Below are 20,115 nucleotides of genomic sequence, written 5' to 3'. Positions count from 1 at the left end.
TGCTAATACCAAGCAGAAAAGAAGATTTAAGAGTTCCCAAGCCACGCCACCATTTATAATGCAACAAGAGGTCTTCATTACATTGTTCAATAAAAATTCCTTCAACAAGCATTTCTTCTGCATTTTAAGTACTTAAATAGGAATTTGAGAATCAGAGTTGCCAAGGTGGTAGTAGTACCAGGAAAACTCAGTACCAGGAAAATGATTCAGAAACATTATAGCTTGGTCCACTTCCAAGTCAAAGAACAGCAACAAGTAGTAGCAGCTAAATCACATTCCCAATTCCTCAAATACTCCAGAAATGCAGTGGAATTATTTCTTTTTTTGCAGGCATTTTACAAAACCATAACCCTGTTTAATCTTTCACCCTGGGTCTTGCGGTTTTGTTGTAGCTCTCCAAAACAAACACCACTTAGTAACACAATTATTAGAGATGAGGTAACAGGGACTATCTTAAAATGGTAGTTCCAAAAAGAAGAGCCATTGTGGCAAGTTAATCAGTATCAATGCTCCATTGCCAGGATCTGAATAACATCTTCCTTGTATATGTAAAAAACCAGGGAAAACCCCAACCCTGAGATGGATTACATACATTGCAGAAATTAAACATTGATGTGATAAACTTACATTACAATACCTCACCTTTTTTAAACTCTGGTTTCTGGTCAGGGAGTTTGCCAGAGGTGCATTACTGTTTTAGTGAAAGGGTCTCTCAGCTAAGAAAAGCTTTCCCAAAGGCTGTAAGCCACAGGCAATATAAAAGGCTTGATGCACTCCCCAAACCCTGCTCTCAAATTTCTCTACAGAGAGCACAGACATTGCTACTCACATTGCTATCCAGTCACTCAGGATGGCACCTGCAGCAAACATTATTTGCTGTTGAAATGAAAGCTTTTTTTCCCAGGACCTGTACAATCCAGCTGCAGAGAGCATTATCACACAGGGAAAAGAGCTGGTTTAGGAGACGAGAGGAGAAAGGGCAGCAGCACCTCCAAACCAGTGACATTCCACTAACTGATAAATGAGCCTGAGAGCAAAATTGCCCTGATTTCTGCTGGGTGCCACACCCTTCACTTCCACACTGCCAGGGTTCCCCAGCCCAGTTCCTTGGCTCCATGCCTCCCCAGACAACTCCCAGCTATTGTGCAGCCAGTCCTAGCTATGGCCTTTCTGCTGCTTTTCAGATGGTTTTTAATCCTCCATGAGTCACTCTCCTGATAGGATGGGGGTTTCCTCAGTACCAGCCACCCAGGCCAATTTCCTAGAAGAACCAGAAAAGTTTGAAATATTTTTTTTAATAATGGTGATCTGGTTAAAACTCTAGAAAAAGTGTTGTGTTTCTTTGTTGGTTTTTTTTTGTGGTTTTCTTTTGTGGGTTTTTTTTTTTTTTTTTTTTTTTTCTTCCTAATTTTAACTCCTGTAAAGAGAAAAGCAAAGAAATCCTTACTTTTGGCAAAAAGAGCTAGTGCTACAAGAATAAAACACAGCAGTAAAATCACAGTATTTTTGTAGTGTAACTGCTGTTATGTCACATTTCCTCACTTAGAACACAGAAAGAGAATCTTCCATCTTCTAAAACAATCTAGGTTGAAGTAACAAAAGCAACTGTATTTCTTTACCACAAGAAGTAAGATTCCAGGGGAAGAAAAAGAAGACAAAGAACAAAAATGACAGTCAGGCCCTGATATATTTGAGATTAAATGTTTTTTCAGAGTTAAAATCCAGCCCAGGCCTTTAAAGACAGCCTGCAGAAGTTGTAATAAGCTGTTACCTGCTGTTGGCATTATTAATCATGCTGGTTAGGCTTGATTGATATATTCCTGAATTATGAAATTCCTAATGTTTACACTCCATAAAATGAAGAGCCTATCTGTGAGACCTTTGTACTCTGACAGTATTTCAAGAATGACCAAAGATGAGCAACTCAAGTCTTTTAGTCTTTCCTGTCACAAAGAAAACACCAGTGAGAGCTGAAGCAAAGCAACTGCAGCATAACCTTTCACATGAAAAAAAAATAAATCACTGAATAGCTTTTTGCAAGACTACTGTTTCTAAATCAATTAAAAAACCACACGGAATCAGGTTTGTTGGAACAAAACACTTGATCAGAGTCCAGGAACAGAACTAACACACCCTCACATAGAGCTGGAACTCCAGGTTCATATCACCAAAACACAACAATGCCGTAGTAACTGACTGCCCATCAACAGCAAGTTGGCAAAAGGAAAATAAAAGGGGGAGTTCTTGCAGAAGGCTTTGCAGAGAAAGATTTTTTACCCAGAGAACAAACACAGCTCTTGTCACACCCTGCTCTGTAAAGCACTCTGGGAACAGACTTTCACTGTTCTCTGATGGACTGGCTTTATCTGATGCAGTTTTGACAAGTCCTGGATGGGTCTGAACATGTAAATAGAAAATACTTGCACTAGCCTGTTCTTCTTACATGGAAAGGAATCAGGTTTTACCTTCCAGCTGTAAACTAATACTTCAATACCTTAAGGCAAGTTGCTACAACCAATTTCTAAATGCATATTACACAATCCTGAATCATAGGATTCTGCTAAAACAGATGGCATGTTTTGTCCTCAGCCCTTCCAGAAAGCACTAGTTTACAGGTCTGTTATTACACTGGCCCAGGCTCTATTCACCAACTTATCCCTGAAACCTTTTGGTAACAGAAGAACAAATGTTTCAAAGCAGCCCCATATCTTGATTTCCAGGGCCAGCTCACACACATTATGGAAAAAACCCCTTGTGTTCCATGGAAAAGTTCCAGGTATGCACAAACAACTGCATTGCTCAATAAGCAGTGTTAGCATTTTAAGAAGCAGTTATTATATGAGGCAGAGATGGAGCAAAGGGTGTTCCCAGAGAGCTGAGCCAAGGAAACGGCATCCCCGGAATGAGAGAATGGAAACTCTTCCACTTGGAGCACATCTGTGTCCAAAAACTAGGGCAAGCCTGCTATCACAGGAGATGAGGGAGACCTGCAGCTTCTGCTGTAAATGAAACAAGGGCTCAAAATCATTCATTTATATACAGCTAAGCAGGAGTACAAATAGGCCAGGCTGCATCTCCCCAGATCATCCATTAAGATTTAGCACATCATTTAAAGTCACTGTTCTGAGAAAAAAAAAAAATCATCTTTAAAGAAAAACATTTCAAAACCCATTAAACTGCACTACCACAAACATACTTGAACCATTTTCTTCCACAGACATTGCTAATAACCCAGGAAGTTCCACTCCAGGAAGCTAGCATGCACATACAAAATTAAGGACTTTTTTTTCTTTAAATTCAAGTTATTCTCACTTTTGAGACTTTAGAAGAAAACCTGTTTGGGTTCAGTTGCTTTTTTTGTTGGTGGTGGGATTTTTTTTTTTTTTTTTTTTTGTTTTGTTTTGTTTTGTTTTTGTTTTTGTTTGTTTTGTCCGTCAATGCAAACCACCAAATATCGGCCAATGGAAACTGCTCACACCAGGGCTGCTTATCAAAACCAGCTCTAGCAACAGAAGGCACACACAGGGATGAAACACTCAAAGGCACACTGGTTCCAGGAGTCTTTCACTCGACATGTGCATCGGGGTCTGCACCTCTGTGCAGATACAGCACTCGAATATGAACATAAGAACTAATGTTAAACATTAGTAAACTGCCACGTATAAACACGCAACTCACTTCTGCATGACTGTCCTGAAATCATTTCACTTCTCTTTCAGTAAAAATACCTGGCAACACTCCTCCACCCAACCTCTCTCCTCACTGGAGGGGGAAGTGGTGTCCGAGCTGACTCACAGTCGAAAGGCAGCAGCAGGATCTCCGCAATCTGCCCATGCCGGGTGGGTGGGCGGCAGAGCCCCGCCCGAGCCCGGCCCGACCCGGCACTGCGGGCAGGAGGCGCCCGGGGCTCGGCAAAGGCACCGCCCGGGGAGCTCTGCCCGCCCTGCCCTGCCCTGCCCGGCCCCGCTGGGCTTTCCCGCTGCCCGGGCCAGCGGCGGCATCTGCAGCGGCTCCGGCGGCCACGGCCGCGCCCCGGGCCAGGAGGGAACGGAAGGGAAGCGAAGGGGCCGCTGCCCCCGGCGGGCTCGGGGCTCCGCCGTGTCTGCGGGAGCAATTCCAGCCTCGCTCCGACTGAATGAACCGCCCGGAGCGAGCCCGGCTGGCCGGCACAGCTCCTCTGCAAGAGTCCCCGCCGAGAAGAGAACTTACAGTACCACGGTCAACCCAGCTGAGCCTTTGTGTACCTTAACAACGAGAAAAAATTACTATCTGGGGAACTTTAACGAAGTTTGGGGCCGGTTCCTCTTTGCTGAGCGCTGCCGCCACACCCAGAATTGCTGTGGGGCGCACGGAGCTTCCCGAGGGCTGCCTCACCCACGGCCCCGCTGTCCCAACGGGGAACCGAGCACAGAACAGTAACAGGCGGGCAGGGCCGGAGGGAGAGGAGCCGGGCACGGGAGGGCGGCGGCCGCGGCAGCCACCGCCCCGCTCCGCATCCTGCCTGCCCCGCATCCTGCCTGCCCCGCATCCTGCCGGCTCCGTTCCCGCTCCTCTCCCGCAGCAGCGGCGGCTCCGCGGCGCGACCCCCGCCCGCCGCCCGGCCCGGCCCCGCCGCCTCCCCCGCCCCTGCGGCGCTGCCGGGGCCGCTGGTGCCGCCGGGGGCTCACCTGGCTGGGGCTGGCAGGGCGACTCTGGCGGCGGCTCGGGCGGCTCTGGCAGCGGCTGGGGCCCGCGGCGGCCCGGGCGGGGTTTTGTAGGGCCGGGCGGGCCCTTCCCGCCCCGGCGCCCCCCCGGCACGGCGCTGACTCACCCGGCCGCGCCCGGCCCCGGCGTTGGACGGGGACAGGGACGGGGTGGGCAAGGGTGGGGCAGGAGCCGCCTCTCCCTCCGCAGCCGTGCCTCGCCGGACGCCCAGGGAGCTCCCGAGGCTGCGGAGATGCCGGGAGCAGCAGAGGGCTGCAGAGGGCTGCAGGGCTCGGGGCTCAGCCCGCACCCCCAGCCCCGCTCCTCCACTTGCCCGCTGCCCGCCCACCTTACAGCTGCGACCCCCAGTGCCTCCGGGGAAAGCGGCCCCGTACGCCTGAACCAGCCCTCGCCTCAGCCTTCCCGGGGCAGCAGGTGGTTGTTTGCAGCCCGTGCTTTGGGCTCCTCCGAGCAGAGGAGCTGTGACAGGGCTGGGGCTCTCGGGGTACAGCACAGGGCCCCGAACGGGGGCACTCCCTGACCCAGAGCGAGAACGGCGCTCAGACACAGCAAACCAAGACCCCTGCAGTGTGCAGTGGGGCCCAGCCTGCCCCCCCACAAGCCGTGCTCAGAGGGCAGGGGGTATGAGCTGGGAGAAGCCTCAATGACGTCTGGCACGGGCAATAAATGCTAGAAGAATGAGACACAAGCTCTGCTCTGAGGCTGACTGAATCATGCTCAGATAACCCCAACAGGCCTACCACACCCAACACAGGGACAGGAAATCAAAGCTGATTTCCAGCCCGAGTAGTGAAAACTCAATTATAGAGTCAAAGGTGTTACACTTGTAACAGAAGATAAATATAGTTTAAAAGTATTTGCAGATCTCCAGTTGGATCACTCGAGATGACTTTCACCTCAACAACATGGACAATTATACATCATTGACATTAAATACTGCAGAATAAAACAAGCACTCCCCACTTCCAACGCAAGCAGTTATTCCTGTAATTTCAGGGTGGTTTTCTTAATCCCCTGCAGATGAACAGATGTACATAGTTCTTTCAAGAATATGTGGTCACTCAGTCAATTCGATTCTGCAAAGAGATATTTGTCTCTGCTAGCAGAAGTATTTTTTGTAGGCACAGACAGAGATGGCAGACACGGCGTTAAAAAGTTTTAGGCTTCTCCAGGTACATAAAAACAGCAGTGGCCAAAGCTGGCAAACACAAAAGGGACAAGAACACAGGCTGAGAGACACTGTAATTGCTGGGATGAAACAAGATCAGCAGTACCAAAAGGGAGAAATATTGGGAAATATTACACATGACTTCAAACATGGAGGCAACAGAGTGGACACATGAACTGGTCATTCCAGAAGGTGAAAATAATGTTAATACACCTTTTCTGGTTAAACAGAAGTGACACGAAGGGGACAGCCACAGGAAAAGGCATATCATGGAGAAATGTTTTGTCAGAAAATGTCAGTGCCAATATTGCATTAGTTTGACACATTAGCCCTGTTTTTGGCAAGGCCACTGTAGTTATTTCTCCGTGTATTAAGGAACCCGTCTTTCAAAATTAATTCCTGGTTATCCTACTTCAACCACTGTCTGTCACTAACAGTTAAATAATTTCCCCCTGCTTTTCAGGTTTCTTAGGAAAAAAAAAATCACTGGCAACTTGGAAATGTTATTCACAGATCAAAAATACTTACAGTCCTAGAAGTAACAACCACTCTGTACTGCAGAATTCATTAGAGGCTTTAAATAGGGATATGTGGCCAGAGAACCAATTTGCCTCCTAATGGCTGCACAATCCCTCAGGGACAGTTTTTTAACCCCCATCTCTCATCAAACATTCTTCATACAAAAGCAGAAAAGCATAACCACAATATCCTCAATAAAGAGAGGGTTTTCAACATATACATTGCAATTTTGTATACCATCTGCTGAGTCACATATTAGAATTGAGGAGGAACATCATCATTCTCTAACCATTTATCTTTCAGTCCTCTACTGCAGCCTGTTTCAATGGCACTACTAGTTCCACTTCCTTAGAAATGTATCTTTTTAATAATTCAATACTTCTTAAAATATGAAGTAGCTCATATGCCACCATTGATTTTGGCTAACTGAATCTTCATATGAACAGTTTGCAAAAAGTTTGATATCAAGTAAGCCATTATTATAACCAACAGCTTCAGAAATGTCTCTAATATCCAACTCCATCATCAGTTATTCAAACTCAGAATCACACACTGACCTCAGTTCGAGACAGACAGGAGCCTCTCTGAACTTATACAAACTTCAGGGACTGCTGAAGTGATTTCAAAAGAAAAAAGACTGACAACAGAAAAAACCCCAGTATATTCAGAGTCATGAAGATACAAACACATTCAAACCTGTTACAAATTCCCTCAATTGCTCTCTGTATATGTAGGTCAACTGACATCAAAGACACTTGTCTCAGCTGGGGAATTTAAGTAGTATGAACAGCAGAAAACACAGTCACGCTTTTGGCAGAACAACCAACCCCTAATACCAAAGCCACTGATCCTGCCCATGGAAATACAATATATGCTTCATACCTTCAAGGAAAATGTCTGCAAAACCAGAGATTTAAGAAAGGCAGCAGTCAGACTGAGCAAACAAGAAAGCCTTCTGTTAGGTGCCAAACAGGGAAAGGGAATTAATTAATGAAAAAACAGCAGCCAGGTCCCTGTATCACTTTTTAAAATGAAACCTAAGCCTGTATGTCATACAGGATATTTCTGAGAATATACCTAGAGCTTGGAGGGTTTGTATAGCACCTATCCTAAGGGGTTCTGGTCCATTACCACTGCTCCTGAGCACTACTGTCAGCTTCAGGCTGGAAAAAGGGCTGGGACAAGGACTGCACTTACCACAAGCCAGTGTCTGTCTGCCTCACAGGTATTTACTGGAAGAAACATGCTTCGACTAGTAAGTAAGGCAGTGCCAAGAAAGGTTTTCAATTTGTTTTCACATTGTTTGGCCTCTGCACTCCCTTAAAATATCTGCATAGAAGGAGAAATTTTAAATTGCCAGCACCTCGTTCAGCTGCAATTCCCTATTGGTGACCTGGCTTCCTACATGCTGAACACAGCAATCCAAGAGAGCACACTTTGCTTGGCTGGGGCTGCACAGAGTTCTGTGGATGGAAAACCAGATATAATGGTGCCAACCTCTCATTCTTCTCTTCTGAATGGTCTCTGTGATTGAGGTTCAGCCTGTGTTCTTGGACAGGCTGTAGGTCCATTTGTCCCATCCTCTCTGTGACATTACCATCGCCAATTCTACCATTCTTTTGTTACTGCTTAATACTGTTTGATACTCATTTTATCTTTTTTTCTCCCTCTGTCAATTCAATTTACTATTTTCTTCTACCTCACCAAAATTTCTTCCTGCCATTGTCTTACCATATTACTTACTAGAGGCTTGATGTGCTTAACTTGAATATTTCCAGTTCCTCTCTGACCCAAGTGTATCTTTGCAATAACATCCTCACATATGGGGTCACTCCAGCTGATTTTTCTCTCACTTCTATTTTGCTCCTCCATCTACACAGATCTTGCTCACTTCTTTCAGGATGCTGTCTACAAACAATCAACTGCATTAACACTGGAGGTATGAAGGACACAATTCTGTCAATATGTATTGCCTACTTAAACCTGTTGCTTTAATTAAAAGAGAGGGGGAGGGATCAGAAGAAAGAACTTTCTGGTCTAGGTGTGACTGAGCCTCTATCTAGTGTTGCTCCCTGATTGTGTTGCAAGAGGATAATATAAATTCCATTCTGATAAGCATATGGATCAGGCAGACCTCTGGGTGTTGTTTTTGCATCTTGGTTATTTGTGTCTAATTTGGGAACTGCCATGACACAAATACACACAGATTTGTTATTACCTCTCATGGTAATTACAGGTTACAAAGACAGTTAAGTATAATTTGAAAGTTGTGCTAGTTGGGTTCCCAGGGTAACAGCTTGGGAAGTTATGATGTCTATGGCTACAGGTGAAAGAAGGAAGGACTCCTGCTTAGCACACCTACACTGTATTAGTAAAGCTCTATAAACACTGAAAGGATTGTTTTGCTTGACAGAGGGGGAGTTGTGTTCTGGGTTGTTTGGCTTTTTTTGGTGGGGGGGAGGGGGTTTGGGAGGGGAGGGAGTTGACTCTAAATATTACAGAATTGTACTCCCATGTTTTTGAAAAATAGACTGAATACCAAAATACCAATGCCAACTTTTATCTAACACAATACCAGGGAACCAGACATCTTGTTAGGTGCTCCACCTAACAACCTAAGCCCTCGGATCAATTCTATTCTGTGTACTCTCATTCCTACACTACATGCACATTCCTGCACAAATGTTATTCTCCACTCAGAATTTCATCTACTTGAAATAATCCCTTTTAAAGAGCAAGACTTAATCTCTGGAATGATCTGTGTTGGCCAGATCTCTAGTATTTTGTTGTGTGTGTGTTCTACAAATGAAGCAATTTAACAGGTAAGGTGGCTGGCATTGGCTGGTTCAGTCTGGGAACAGAGAGTGAATGTGGGCACAATCAGTGTGCTGATGAACAGATCATCCAGGATAAACACTGCCCCCCCTGGGCTGCCTGCCCTGCAGTGCTGGGCTTTGCTGGGTGATCTGGGACTGCTGTCTTCTGACTGATCAGCCCCCATCTTCCTACTGTTAACTCTTCAGAGCAAAGTTTAAGCATTTATCTGCTAAAGAAAATGGTAAACAACATTAATTACTTCATCAAGATACAAAAATAAATCAAGACTCATCCAGTTGTTTCTAGTTTGTCTTCATCTGTTTCACACAAGGTCTATGTTACAAGAAAGGTGATGTAACCCTGTTTAAGGGGTGTATTTTAGCAATCACTGTGACTGACAAAGACACGACATGTTTGACATGCCCTGAAGTTACTTCTCATGCAGAATCTCCAAGTGCCTCACACATCAGAGCCTGACAGCAAATGCTCTTCAGAGCTAGTAAAACATCTACCTCTCCACCAGTTGGCTGCATCTTGAAGGTGATGTCAAAAAGTTTCCTTTTATACCCTGATACTGTTTCATCACTGGATTTGCCTTCAGCTACTTCTCAACTCTGTATATGCGAAATAATTGTGCTGTTCAGCACCCCTTTTCTGCTACCTTCAAGCATATCTGACTACAACCTTAGCTTGAAGTCTAACTTATTGTCAACTGTTTTCTTAGTTTGAACCACAACTTACTTTCAAATATTTTCTTCCTCACCAGTGTAAACAACATCATCATCCTCGTTCTTTTATCTTTCAATCTTATTGGATCCTTCCACCCCCAGTCTATTGGCACAAGGAGTTTGGCTCCACAAAGAACCAGATGCTTGAGTGACTTTGGATCCCAAATCAAGACAAGGGAGTAACGAAGCAAAATATTAGCTATGATTATAGTTACAGTCAGAAAGAAACTCCTTTAGATACTCACAAAAGCTAATAACAAGCAAAGCTGTCTTGGGACACACCTACAGCCTAAAAAAAGTCTCTCACCTGGCAAAGCTCATGAAGTTCAGGTCACTGTGGTGCATTCCATTGCACTGTCCATTGTTCAAGGCAAACAACATGGAATCATCTGTGCTCTGTCAAGATGCTCAGAAGGAAGCAAATCCCTGTATTACTCTCACCTAGCTGACACAGCTAACACCTTCAAATGTGCTTTTCCTCCTGACTCAGTCCAGGCTACTGCACCTTCTCTCCTTCTGGCATGAGAACTAGAGTAAGCCAGAGAGGTTTGCACATTAAGGGACACAGAGATACAGCCAGGAATGTGCATCAGGAACAAATGTAAACCAGCAACTCAGATAACAAGTGGAGCAAAACCTAGAAAAGGAATTCCTCTGGCATATGTTTCTCCTGAGTATTACTTGTATTTGGAGCTCAAGTCCATTTCTAACCTCAGCTGTGAATCACCAGCAGTTTGGTTTTTCAGAGTGCCTCATGGGAGTAATCATCTAGTGACTAGGAGAGGTCTCCTAGATACACACAAACACAGAAATGAAATACTTGCCAAACCCCTTGTACTGGTATTGGAGGCTTGAATAAACTCCAGCGTCCTTACACTGAATGAAAGAGTGGCAGGATATAGAAACAAACAGTGTCTCTATGTGTGTAACCATGTTTCAGTGCATTTCCTCAGTCTCTGGGGATTTCCTGATGCCCTGCTCGAGGGCCAGCTGCCTTTTCACGCTAAGATCAAACAGTCTGAGACAAAACCAGGACTGTAAAGCCTTATCAGATATTAAAGTTTCCTTTCTGTTCTCAGGTTATCATGAATACCCTCAACCACAGTTTAATGTACTCTGGGTTGGAGAGCTGCAGTTCCATCCAAATCCAGGTATCATGTTGTCTTTGGTCCTAGAACTAATCCTTTAACTGGCTAAAAAAGCTCAAATCTCAAAATCAAACCCACTATGCCAAATTTAGCTTTCTCGCTAATATCAGCACAGTGCTGCTGCTATAAACAGGCTACCAGGCTATATTACAACATTAAGAAGAGATTTTGAACCCATTTAGATATCACAGTGCTTAAAACTATCCCAGCTGCCAGCTCTAAAATAACGTCCCCAGGCAGCCGCCACACTGGAAAACTCTGTAGAAAATATTACCAGTGCACGTAGGAGCCCCTGACATCACCCACAACAGAGCAGCATGAATAATCACCACTGAGATTTTGGCCTGTCTTGCCAAAGGACAGAAACAGCTACAAAAGATGGAAGCTGCCAAAAGCCCTCAGGGAATTTTTTCCTAGGAATATTGTTAAAAGCTTTAAGTCTGTTCTGCTTCATTGTTTCCCATCATTATGAGCTCTTTCCACTTTAGTGACTCATAACACAAACAGTCCCATGGTTTGGATTAGTCTCTTGGCCTCTGCCGAAGTACTGGGGAGGCTGTCACACCTTAAATATGTATTTAAGAATTCTGGGGAATAATTCTGAAAGGTTCAAGGAATCTAATTAAGCACCACCTGAACTTACTCTAAAAATGCTTACACATCAGGTTCCTATGGCAAATCCGCAGGCTGCTAACTACATACTGTAAAAATTATGTCCCTGTTGTTTAACATCATGCCACCTCTGAAATGACCCAGGAAAATGAATTTTAAAATCACTTACAGGGAGAAGCTGATTGAGAGAAGTCAACATACAATTTCTACAGCATTCTGGAACACAGCTGGAAATTTTCAATTAAAATCAATGATTCTATGAAATAGTAAGAAAAGGTTGTTTGTTTTTTTGTGGCGTGATTCAAAACCTATCAACTTTGTTTTAGAACAAAATAACATAAGCCACAGGATTTTGAGAAAGTTCTTGCATGATCTGAAGTTCATTATCTAAATTAGGATCAGCTGAGGTACTAGCTGGGAATGAATGATGCCTTGCAAGACAAAGGAATGTCACAGATTCCTAATTACACAGTACTGTCTACACTGGTGTTTTTGTTGCTCTTTCAAGTGGCATCTTACAGCTTTACAGAAAAATTAAGTCAAGGAAAGTTGACTTCAAAAGCTGTTGATTGAGTGGCTGCTACCAAGAGATTAATTTCTGCCAGGCAAGCTAAGACTTGTTTTTTCAGGTCAGAAGCACAGGCCTGAATTCTAAAACCAGAGATATCTTCCTCTAATGAGTAAGAAAAAGTATATTAAAAGGCTATTGTTTTAGCATGGGGTACACATAATACTTCATATTTTCACATGGGATTGCAGATAAACCTTCAATAAACACTTCTGCTGGAGCTGGATAACCTTCAGTGCTGTGTCCTGCACATCAGTAGCCAGTGCTCACATCAGGGACAGGTGAGGAGACAGAAGAGAAGGCTGCAGTGCCAACACAACTGGAGAGAATTTTCAAACAACTTCTCAACAGTAAGGTTTATTTTTCTAATGCTGCTACTACCCTCCAGGAGGTTATTAATACAAGAATGAACAGCCATCAGTGTGTATAGAGTAACTGAGCTCAGAACAGCAGCGGAAAGAGCCCAGCTGGCTGACCAACAAGGACAGACAGGGAGAGCCAGCCAGCCACCATCCTTCCCTGTGAGAAGAGAGGCTGGACCAAAGAAACCCTTTGGGAAGGTTTTGTCAGTACAGAAAGTTAGGAGCCCAAATTTAAGCCACAGTCTGAAACACCACACAGACACACACAGGAGCGTGGACAGGAGCAGAGACGTTCTTTAGGCCAAAGAAATGTGTACAACATTTTATCTTCTCAATTTTTCTGTCTGGGCTGGTAGAAAATCTATAAATAGAAGACAATGTATCTTTTTGATAACTAGGATGTCGTGTGAACTATGTTCCCTGAAGAGGTCAGGAAACAAACTTATTTATTCATGTACCCACATGCAAATTTTCTGCTTGTCATTTAAACAACCAAAGAGGCTGGTGACAGGTCTACTGACCCACAAGATGCTTTTTCTCCAGAGATAACAAGTGTCAGTACAAAATTCCAGGTTTCTCAACCTCCATGTGCTGCTTTTGCACTAAAACAAGTCACTCTAATCAATCTCACTGTGCATTCTGCTTAGGTTACTTGCAAACAAGCCAAAGAATTTCAGCTGTGATGTGAGCACTTGTTAATTTACACATGGCCACAAAAGCTGTTGAAAGTAGCACGTGCAGCTTTACAGTAACTATATCTCCTTTTTATTTCATTACTTCTGCCATAAACAAAGAATATCCAGAGAGCTGCACAAGGTTACTGTCCTCCTGTCAGTCAAGGGAACAGAACTACAGTTAACTGCAAGGTTCTGAAATAAATAGGTTTTGACTGCTGAGGTAGCTTTTAACTACAAGACCTGCTCAGCCATGGGCTTCTGACAGCTTTTTCCTTCCCTCTTTTTTTAAGCTCAAATTTAATCCAATCATTAAAATATTTGTTGAAGTGCTCTGTCTGCTTGGCAGCATAGCCCACACGACAGACAGAGTGATGGCTGACTTATTTCAGCAGGAATTTTTTTTGCATTACTCCTGGTTGGTGGGGTTTTTTATATTTTGAATTGTTTGTGCCAAGATTTGGTAGGTGGAGCTTTTGAATCAATTGCAGCAGACTTGGCACAGGGTGGCACTCATGCTGTTCACTCAAATATGGGATAAACAAATGTTAAAGATAAAAACCATGAACAAACATGAGTTTTCAATCTTTTCAAAGTTGCATCATTATTCCAAAATCTGTTTTCTGTGATGAAATTAAACTCTAAACAAGTATTCTCATTTTATTTATAATGCTTTAAAATAGTTTCTGAAAAATGCACCAGAAGCATTGATCTCAGCGTGAATTTGACTACACTGATTCTTAACATGGGTATTTCTGAATTTATTTTCAGGAAATCCTTATATTTTTCTCTCTAAGCTAAAGTATATCAGAACTGACACAGGAAGAAGCAGGAGAACTTCAGTAAGGAAGGCAATGCTGCATCATCCCTTTCAAACCATAGCAGAATGCACTGCAGCAGCAGCTGTGGCAGCTGCAAACTTTAGGGATGGGAGAGTAACAGTCACAGCAGGACTTTCTGTCACATCTGTCTGGGAAAACAGGTGAACTCTCAGGTACACAGATGCACCCTCACACCAGGGAATTACACATCAGGGAATTAGTCTAGAAACATAAATTCCAACCAAGAATATGTGCTGCCAGCAACCGATTCTGTGCCCAGGTGCACAGAATTTGACACTTTCCCTTCAGTTTTAGCACTAAGGTCAATACCTTTTTTTCACAGCTGGTCACCAGAAGGTACTTGCCCATGAACCTACATATAAAATCTGGAAGTCTATTTTGAGATTTCCTTTGCAAGGAAATGCCCACACTTTCTGACTGTGTTTGTACAGAGGATGGGTATTTAAACCGTGACCTGCCCAGAACGCCTTCAGTACATGTGGAATAGATGGGCAAGAATCATTTGGCACTACTTTATCATCTCTGATGCTGTTTTGTGGAGGAATTCATGAGCTCCTTTTCTACCCTAACATTCAAATCTAACTGTTCTCACAGTACTCACACAGTGCACTGCTAGCAAAGGGCTGACTGCATTTAGATAAGGTTATCAGCACCATTAGAGTATCAGAGTCTCATGTTTGCTGTTCCTCTGGAGGCATTAGTTCCTAAAAGCCTGAAATTATGCAAGAATTCAGGACTGTGTGGACAATGCAGCAGTGGGGAATGGACAGACAATCTACTTGTGTCACTTCAAAGTAAAATTTCAAAAATATGATTTCAGTTACACATCCTTGAGTACCAAAAGGCTTGAAACACTCAAAAGTATTTCAAGGTTGTTTAAAACCTACAACTCTTTTAAAACTCTAGATTACCTTTGCTCAAAGGATCCTGATGATACCTGCCACAGCAGAACCTGCTCTTTTCTTTCTTCCCAAACTGTATTCACTTGGCAGTGAGAAATGAGAGGCTTGTGGTATGTGGTGGTTCTCAAGGCACAGGCAGGTAAGGTGACATTCCTGGCCACTCAATGCTGCCATACAATGGAGGAACCTCATGCACAGGTGAAAAACTGTCTGAGTAAGTTTCAGTGAAACTAAAATGTATTCATGCATGTTTTGGAACAGCTGGCTCTGTGCACTGCAGCGAGAGCTACCCTGTCAGGCTGAAGGAACAAAGAGGTTGGTTAGATTTTAGCTTTGGTCACCAATACCAGTTATCCTTTGCCTTCTGGCTCCTCTCAACAAGGACATATTTGAAAATACAGAAAAATAAAAACAAAGAAATACTTTTCCTCTATTAAGGCTATCAAAAATAGGAAATGCACACTTGTAAAAATATGCTGTGAATACTCAGAAGAATGCAGCTGCTGTATTTCATTTCAAGAATCAGAGAAGATGTCACTGAGGTCTGTAGCAGCCCCTCCCTTCCCCACATAGTTACTGCTACCTTATGTTTTTTTAATACTGAGTTTAAAGTGACACAGTTCTTCTAATATTTATTGAAATATTTTAATCACAAACAATAATAAGACTGTTTTCTCTACTACCTCTACTGTTACATGTCAGACAAAGCTGCCATGCAGTCCTGGGGAAGAATGGGGCTTTCAGGCCTTTTTTTTTTCACTCACTATTAAGCAGAAGTGAGAAGTATCAATACTGAGAAATGCCCTGGAGGCTGCACTAGGACTGCTACTATTTAATAATCATTACACTCAATTATTCTACAGTTTAAGAAGTGGCAGTATATTTTAGTTCCATAAAAACAACAAAAAAAAAATCCCTCAGCAAGGTGTACTACAATGTCTCCTCAGTCCTACAGCAAGAGGGGACTAGTTCACCTTACAGACACAGCCATGAGTAAGAGCAGCCTCAGATTATCTACAGACCTTCCTAAGGCTCAGAATGGCTTGAAACAGCTTTTTGCCACTGACAATCTTCCATCTACACTAAGCAGGGCATAATTCAAATGCTTCATGCTTAAACAGACTTGTCACCTGGTCATCAAAGGTATTTTCTGGCATTGAGAAGGAAATTTAATTTGAAATATATAATACAGCAATATATCTTTGAAAACATTTTAGTGCAATGATTTGGACATATAGGAACAGAATTTGAACTTGCAAACAAAGTTTAAGAACCTCTGTAGAAATATACACTTTAAGAGCAACTAAAAAAAAAAGTTAATTTATTTTTATCAAGAGAAATCTAACATACCAAGCAATGAGTGTTTCTGGGAAGGACTGTACCCACACTATAGGAAAGGACATATTTTATTAAGAAAGAGCTTAGTTATAGAACTTCTCAGAGAAGCATCTGAGAAAGTTACACGTGCAGGAAGAGAGACTGAAAATGGTGCAGCTTCTACCAGTAGAACTAGAAGCAAGCTTAAATGCAAGTCAGCACTAAGAATTCTGAAAGACTTCACCTGACCTGACTTTTATTTTCTTTTGGAAACAGGCTGCTATTTAAAACACAGGGCAAACAATTCAGAAACAAAAGAAATACCTCTTCAAATGGCTCAATAACTGCCACTGAACTTCACAGCATGGAGGTGGGCAGAGTCCCTGGCTGTTGGCATCTCCCACCTTCCAGCACCAGGATGGATGACTGGTCACTTGGTCCCAGTTTTCTGTGCTTCCAGCTGCTAGGCTACATTAGAAGAAGAGAAAAAATGCAGCAAATCTTTCCCAATATATACAACACAGACAGCTTCTGTTGTATTCCTAGAAGTGCTTGCAGTCAGACAGAAAAGGTGAAGAGATTTAGCCAGTCACATGTGCAAATGGAAGCAGTTTATCAGTGCATAGTGCAAATGATGTTTAAAACCTCTCATTACTACAGAAATAAAGAAAAGTCAAGTTTCACAATCAATAACTCATTCACATTAACATAGAGAACTGGTAAAGTTGCATGGTTTTGCACACAGGCCAACCAGTCACCTCAAATACTAGGTCAGACCATCTCCTCCAGTCCCCCAAAACTTCACACTGTCTGAACACAATACAAAGCCATCAATTTCACCTGCTAAACAAACCCCAGTGCATGGGGAGAACCAGACCTCCATCAGTGATCTCACACAGCATGGGACACCTCTCCTCAAGGGCTTCCCTCCATTTCTGGTGGTTTGTAGCTCAGAGCTGAACCAGGTGAGCTGGTCATGGGCAGAGCTTCTTGGGGTCTGGCACTACTCGGCATTTTCATGTCAGCTGATAATGTGACCACATCAATTTTCCCTGAGTTTGCAGATGACACCAAACAAGCAGAAGAGGGAGGTAGAGGGGACAGATGAATCACTATTCAGAGAGAGACTTGGGCAGCCTGCATGACCAGGCCAACAGGAATTGCAGGAGCCTCAGCAGAGATGAAGTCCTGCACCCACTATGCAACAACGCCAGGCAGCAGCAGCTCAGGCTGCTCCACTGCAGTTCTACAATTAGTGCACTATAATTAGTGATATACTGGTGTAATCTAACAGGCACAGAGACCATAAACAGACCATACATTTCTACTTCATGAAACTGCATTGGGAAACCAAATTCCATACAAGTCTGGCAAAAAAGTTTCATATACACAAACTGAAAACTGCCTTGAATCCCCCAGACAGAGTCAGTTATCTGGGAAAAATTACTCACAGCTAAAGTATTTCTCTTATGAGAAGTTGCTAAGGGCATTTAGGATTTTGAATCAGAACTATTTGTAAATTGCAAACACAAGTTCAGCTTGTCAATAGCTTAATACTGCAGATAAAACAAGCAGTGGTCCAAAAAAAGAATAAACTGAATAAGTAAATAAATATATCTAACAGTTGGAAAAAAGCCACATTAGAAAATGCTTTGTATTTCACAAAGAAGTTTTTAATATACATTTATTACTGAAGCCTGATTTCAAAAAAATCCCTACCTTCAGGACTTTTTAGCAGGTATACTCCAGTAAACAACTTTTAAAATATTTTTACCCTCATGACATTAAAACATGTCTTATCGAGCCCCAGTGAGCAGAAGAATGCTTGATCACATGTGTGTACTTGGTAACTTCCTCAGTCCAAACAAAATACTTGGAAGAACACCTTTAAGGCCTCTGGGTTTTGTGACAACAGTTTAAACATGCAAAAATGCAGCTCTCCTGTTATTATTTTACTTGTTTAGCTGTACTTGTAAGTTTCCCAATGCAAATTTATGGCTCTTATTATTCAACCAAACACAGCTTTTGTCCTTTGTTACACCATTCTAAAAAGAAAAATGTATTTTTGTAAGTTATTTAAAAGCCAGTAGACACTATGTGTCAAAAAAGGTAAATAATTAAATCCAAGTTGTTCCCCCTATACCCAATGCAAAATGTATCTTTAAAATATGTGAGAACAAAAATCTGTAGTGAATCTGGAAGAACTGGGAAAGCTGAAAAGCTGTTTTTCTCGTTACATGGTTTTAGAGATTGTTGTCAGCCACTGCTTCACTCTTCAGGATGTAGTTTGTTCTATAAAAATCACCGGACCAACAGAAGATGTTCTGTTCCCCATAACCAGCCAAGTGGCTGCAGCCACATCCTTTTTTTCTCTGGCTGATTTTGAGATTTTCAATTGAAACATGTCCCTGAGGTACCAAAGGGTTAAAGGTTTAGAAAATGTTCCAGCTATTGGAGCCATTTCCCCTGCCAGCTTGTTCTGGCTCCTCTGAAGCTGCAAGAAACCTCAGATTTTTTGTGTCCTCTTGTTCTTCCTCCAGGCTTGTTCCTACTTCACTTGCATTTTGTTGAATTTAGTTTTCCACTTTTTCTTCACTTTCTTTTGGTTGAAGAAATTCTTCCTCAGCTTCTTTGGAGCCACACCTTCATTTCTAACAGGCTCAGCTGGCTTGCCTGTTGTTTCCATAGCTACTGGCTTTCCCTCATGGGGTGTGTCCGACTGTCCTTTTGCCCCAGCCATCTACATACATATGGGGAGAGAATTAAAAAAAAAAAGACAAAAAACAAGCAAAAAAACAACTCAGAAAACTGAACTAGAATTACCAGAATTAATAACCTTCAATCTGTATTGAGCACAAACTTATACAGCTAGATTCAGACAACTGCCTTCTAATACATGTGGTTTCAAACACACACAGGGCACATCTGATCTTCAGTCACCAGTGAGAAATGACCAATCCTGCCTCTTCCCTGCCTCCATGCCCAGATTTCCTTCTGGCAGGAACCAAAGTGCACAGGGTAATTAGGAACGGATGCACGACAATTCTGCCCTCATAAGAAGTCAGGCTGTGGCTAAGACATGTAACTCAACCTCCAAACCATCTCACAGTGCACAAAGCTGGGCACAGTTAGTACATGGCTTTTACACAAATGAGTAAGTCTCTGCTCAAGAAAAATAATACTTGAAAATTTTCTTACTTTTAAAGGGCCATATTACCTCATAAATAATAGAGATGAGAGCAGGATCTCTGGGAAATTTCCAAAGCATGAGAGGTGTCACTTATTCATCAACATATTACAAAGCAGGATGGATTCCCAAAATATTTCTGACCCTCAAAGATGACAGAAACTATATCAGCTGTACCCCACAGGACTGAAATAGGTAATTTCTAAACTGCTAATCTGCTTTTCCTTCAAGTGACCTTGATCAAGAGATACTGACCTTCTGTTTCCACCCTCCCCAGGGTGCAGGTGGAAAGGTGCATGGAACTCTTCCATGATTTATGTGGTAGGGCAAAGGCAGGCTGGGATTAAGTGGAACCCATGGGACTGAGAGAGTGGCAGGTACAGCAGGCAGATCACTGTGAGCTTTGTGCAAGTTATAGGATGATCTCGTGCTCTTGTCAAGACAACTCTTGTAAATTGCAACTGATGAATCTCCGGCAGCATGAGTCAGTAAATAAGAGCCTTCCTCTAAACTAAAATGAGAAAAGTTCAAAATGAAATATATTATTTAAATTGGTTTTTTGGAGTT

The 20,115-nt window shown here is 42.8% G+C and overlaps 1 protein-coding gene across 5 annotated transcripts in view; it reads right to left on the bottom strand.

Annotated features, from left to right (window-relative positions):
* The window catches only part of LOC310914868 (annexin A2), a 59,733-nt gene that overhangs the window by 19,981 nt on the left and 19,637 nt on the right, over window positions 1-20,115 (bottom strand). Inside the window, exons 14-15 of one of the 5 annotated variants that reach the window (XM_083871334.1) lie at window positions 19,804-20,059; window positions 18,013-19,101 (exon numbers count right to left, since the gene is read on the bottom strand). In XM_083871334.1, the coding sequence (XP_083727460.1) occupies window positions 18,910-19,101; window positions 19,804-20,059 (448 nt within the window). In that variant the 3' untranslated portion in view covers window positions 18,013-18,909. Of the gene's footprint in view, window positions 1-3,678; window positions 3,703-3,728; window positions 3,832-4,667; window positions 4,730-18,012; window positions 19,102-19,803; window positions 20,060-20,115 lie in introns of those variants that run through there. The other 4 variants (XM_083871338.1, XM_083871335.1, XM_083871336.1 and 1 more) reach the window with 4 other exon arrangements.

The sequence above is a fragment of the Zosterops lateralis genome (genome assembly GCF_965231275.1).
Source record: "Zosterops lateralis genome assembly, chromosome: 13".
Classification (NCBI taxonomy): domain Eukaryota; kingdom Metazoa; phylum Chordata; class Aves; order Passeriformes; family Zosteropidae; genus Zosterops; species Zosterops lateralis.
The sequence above is the reverse complement of the archived record's forward strand: the minus strand, read 5'-3'. Positions and strand labels throughout refer to the sequence as shown.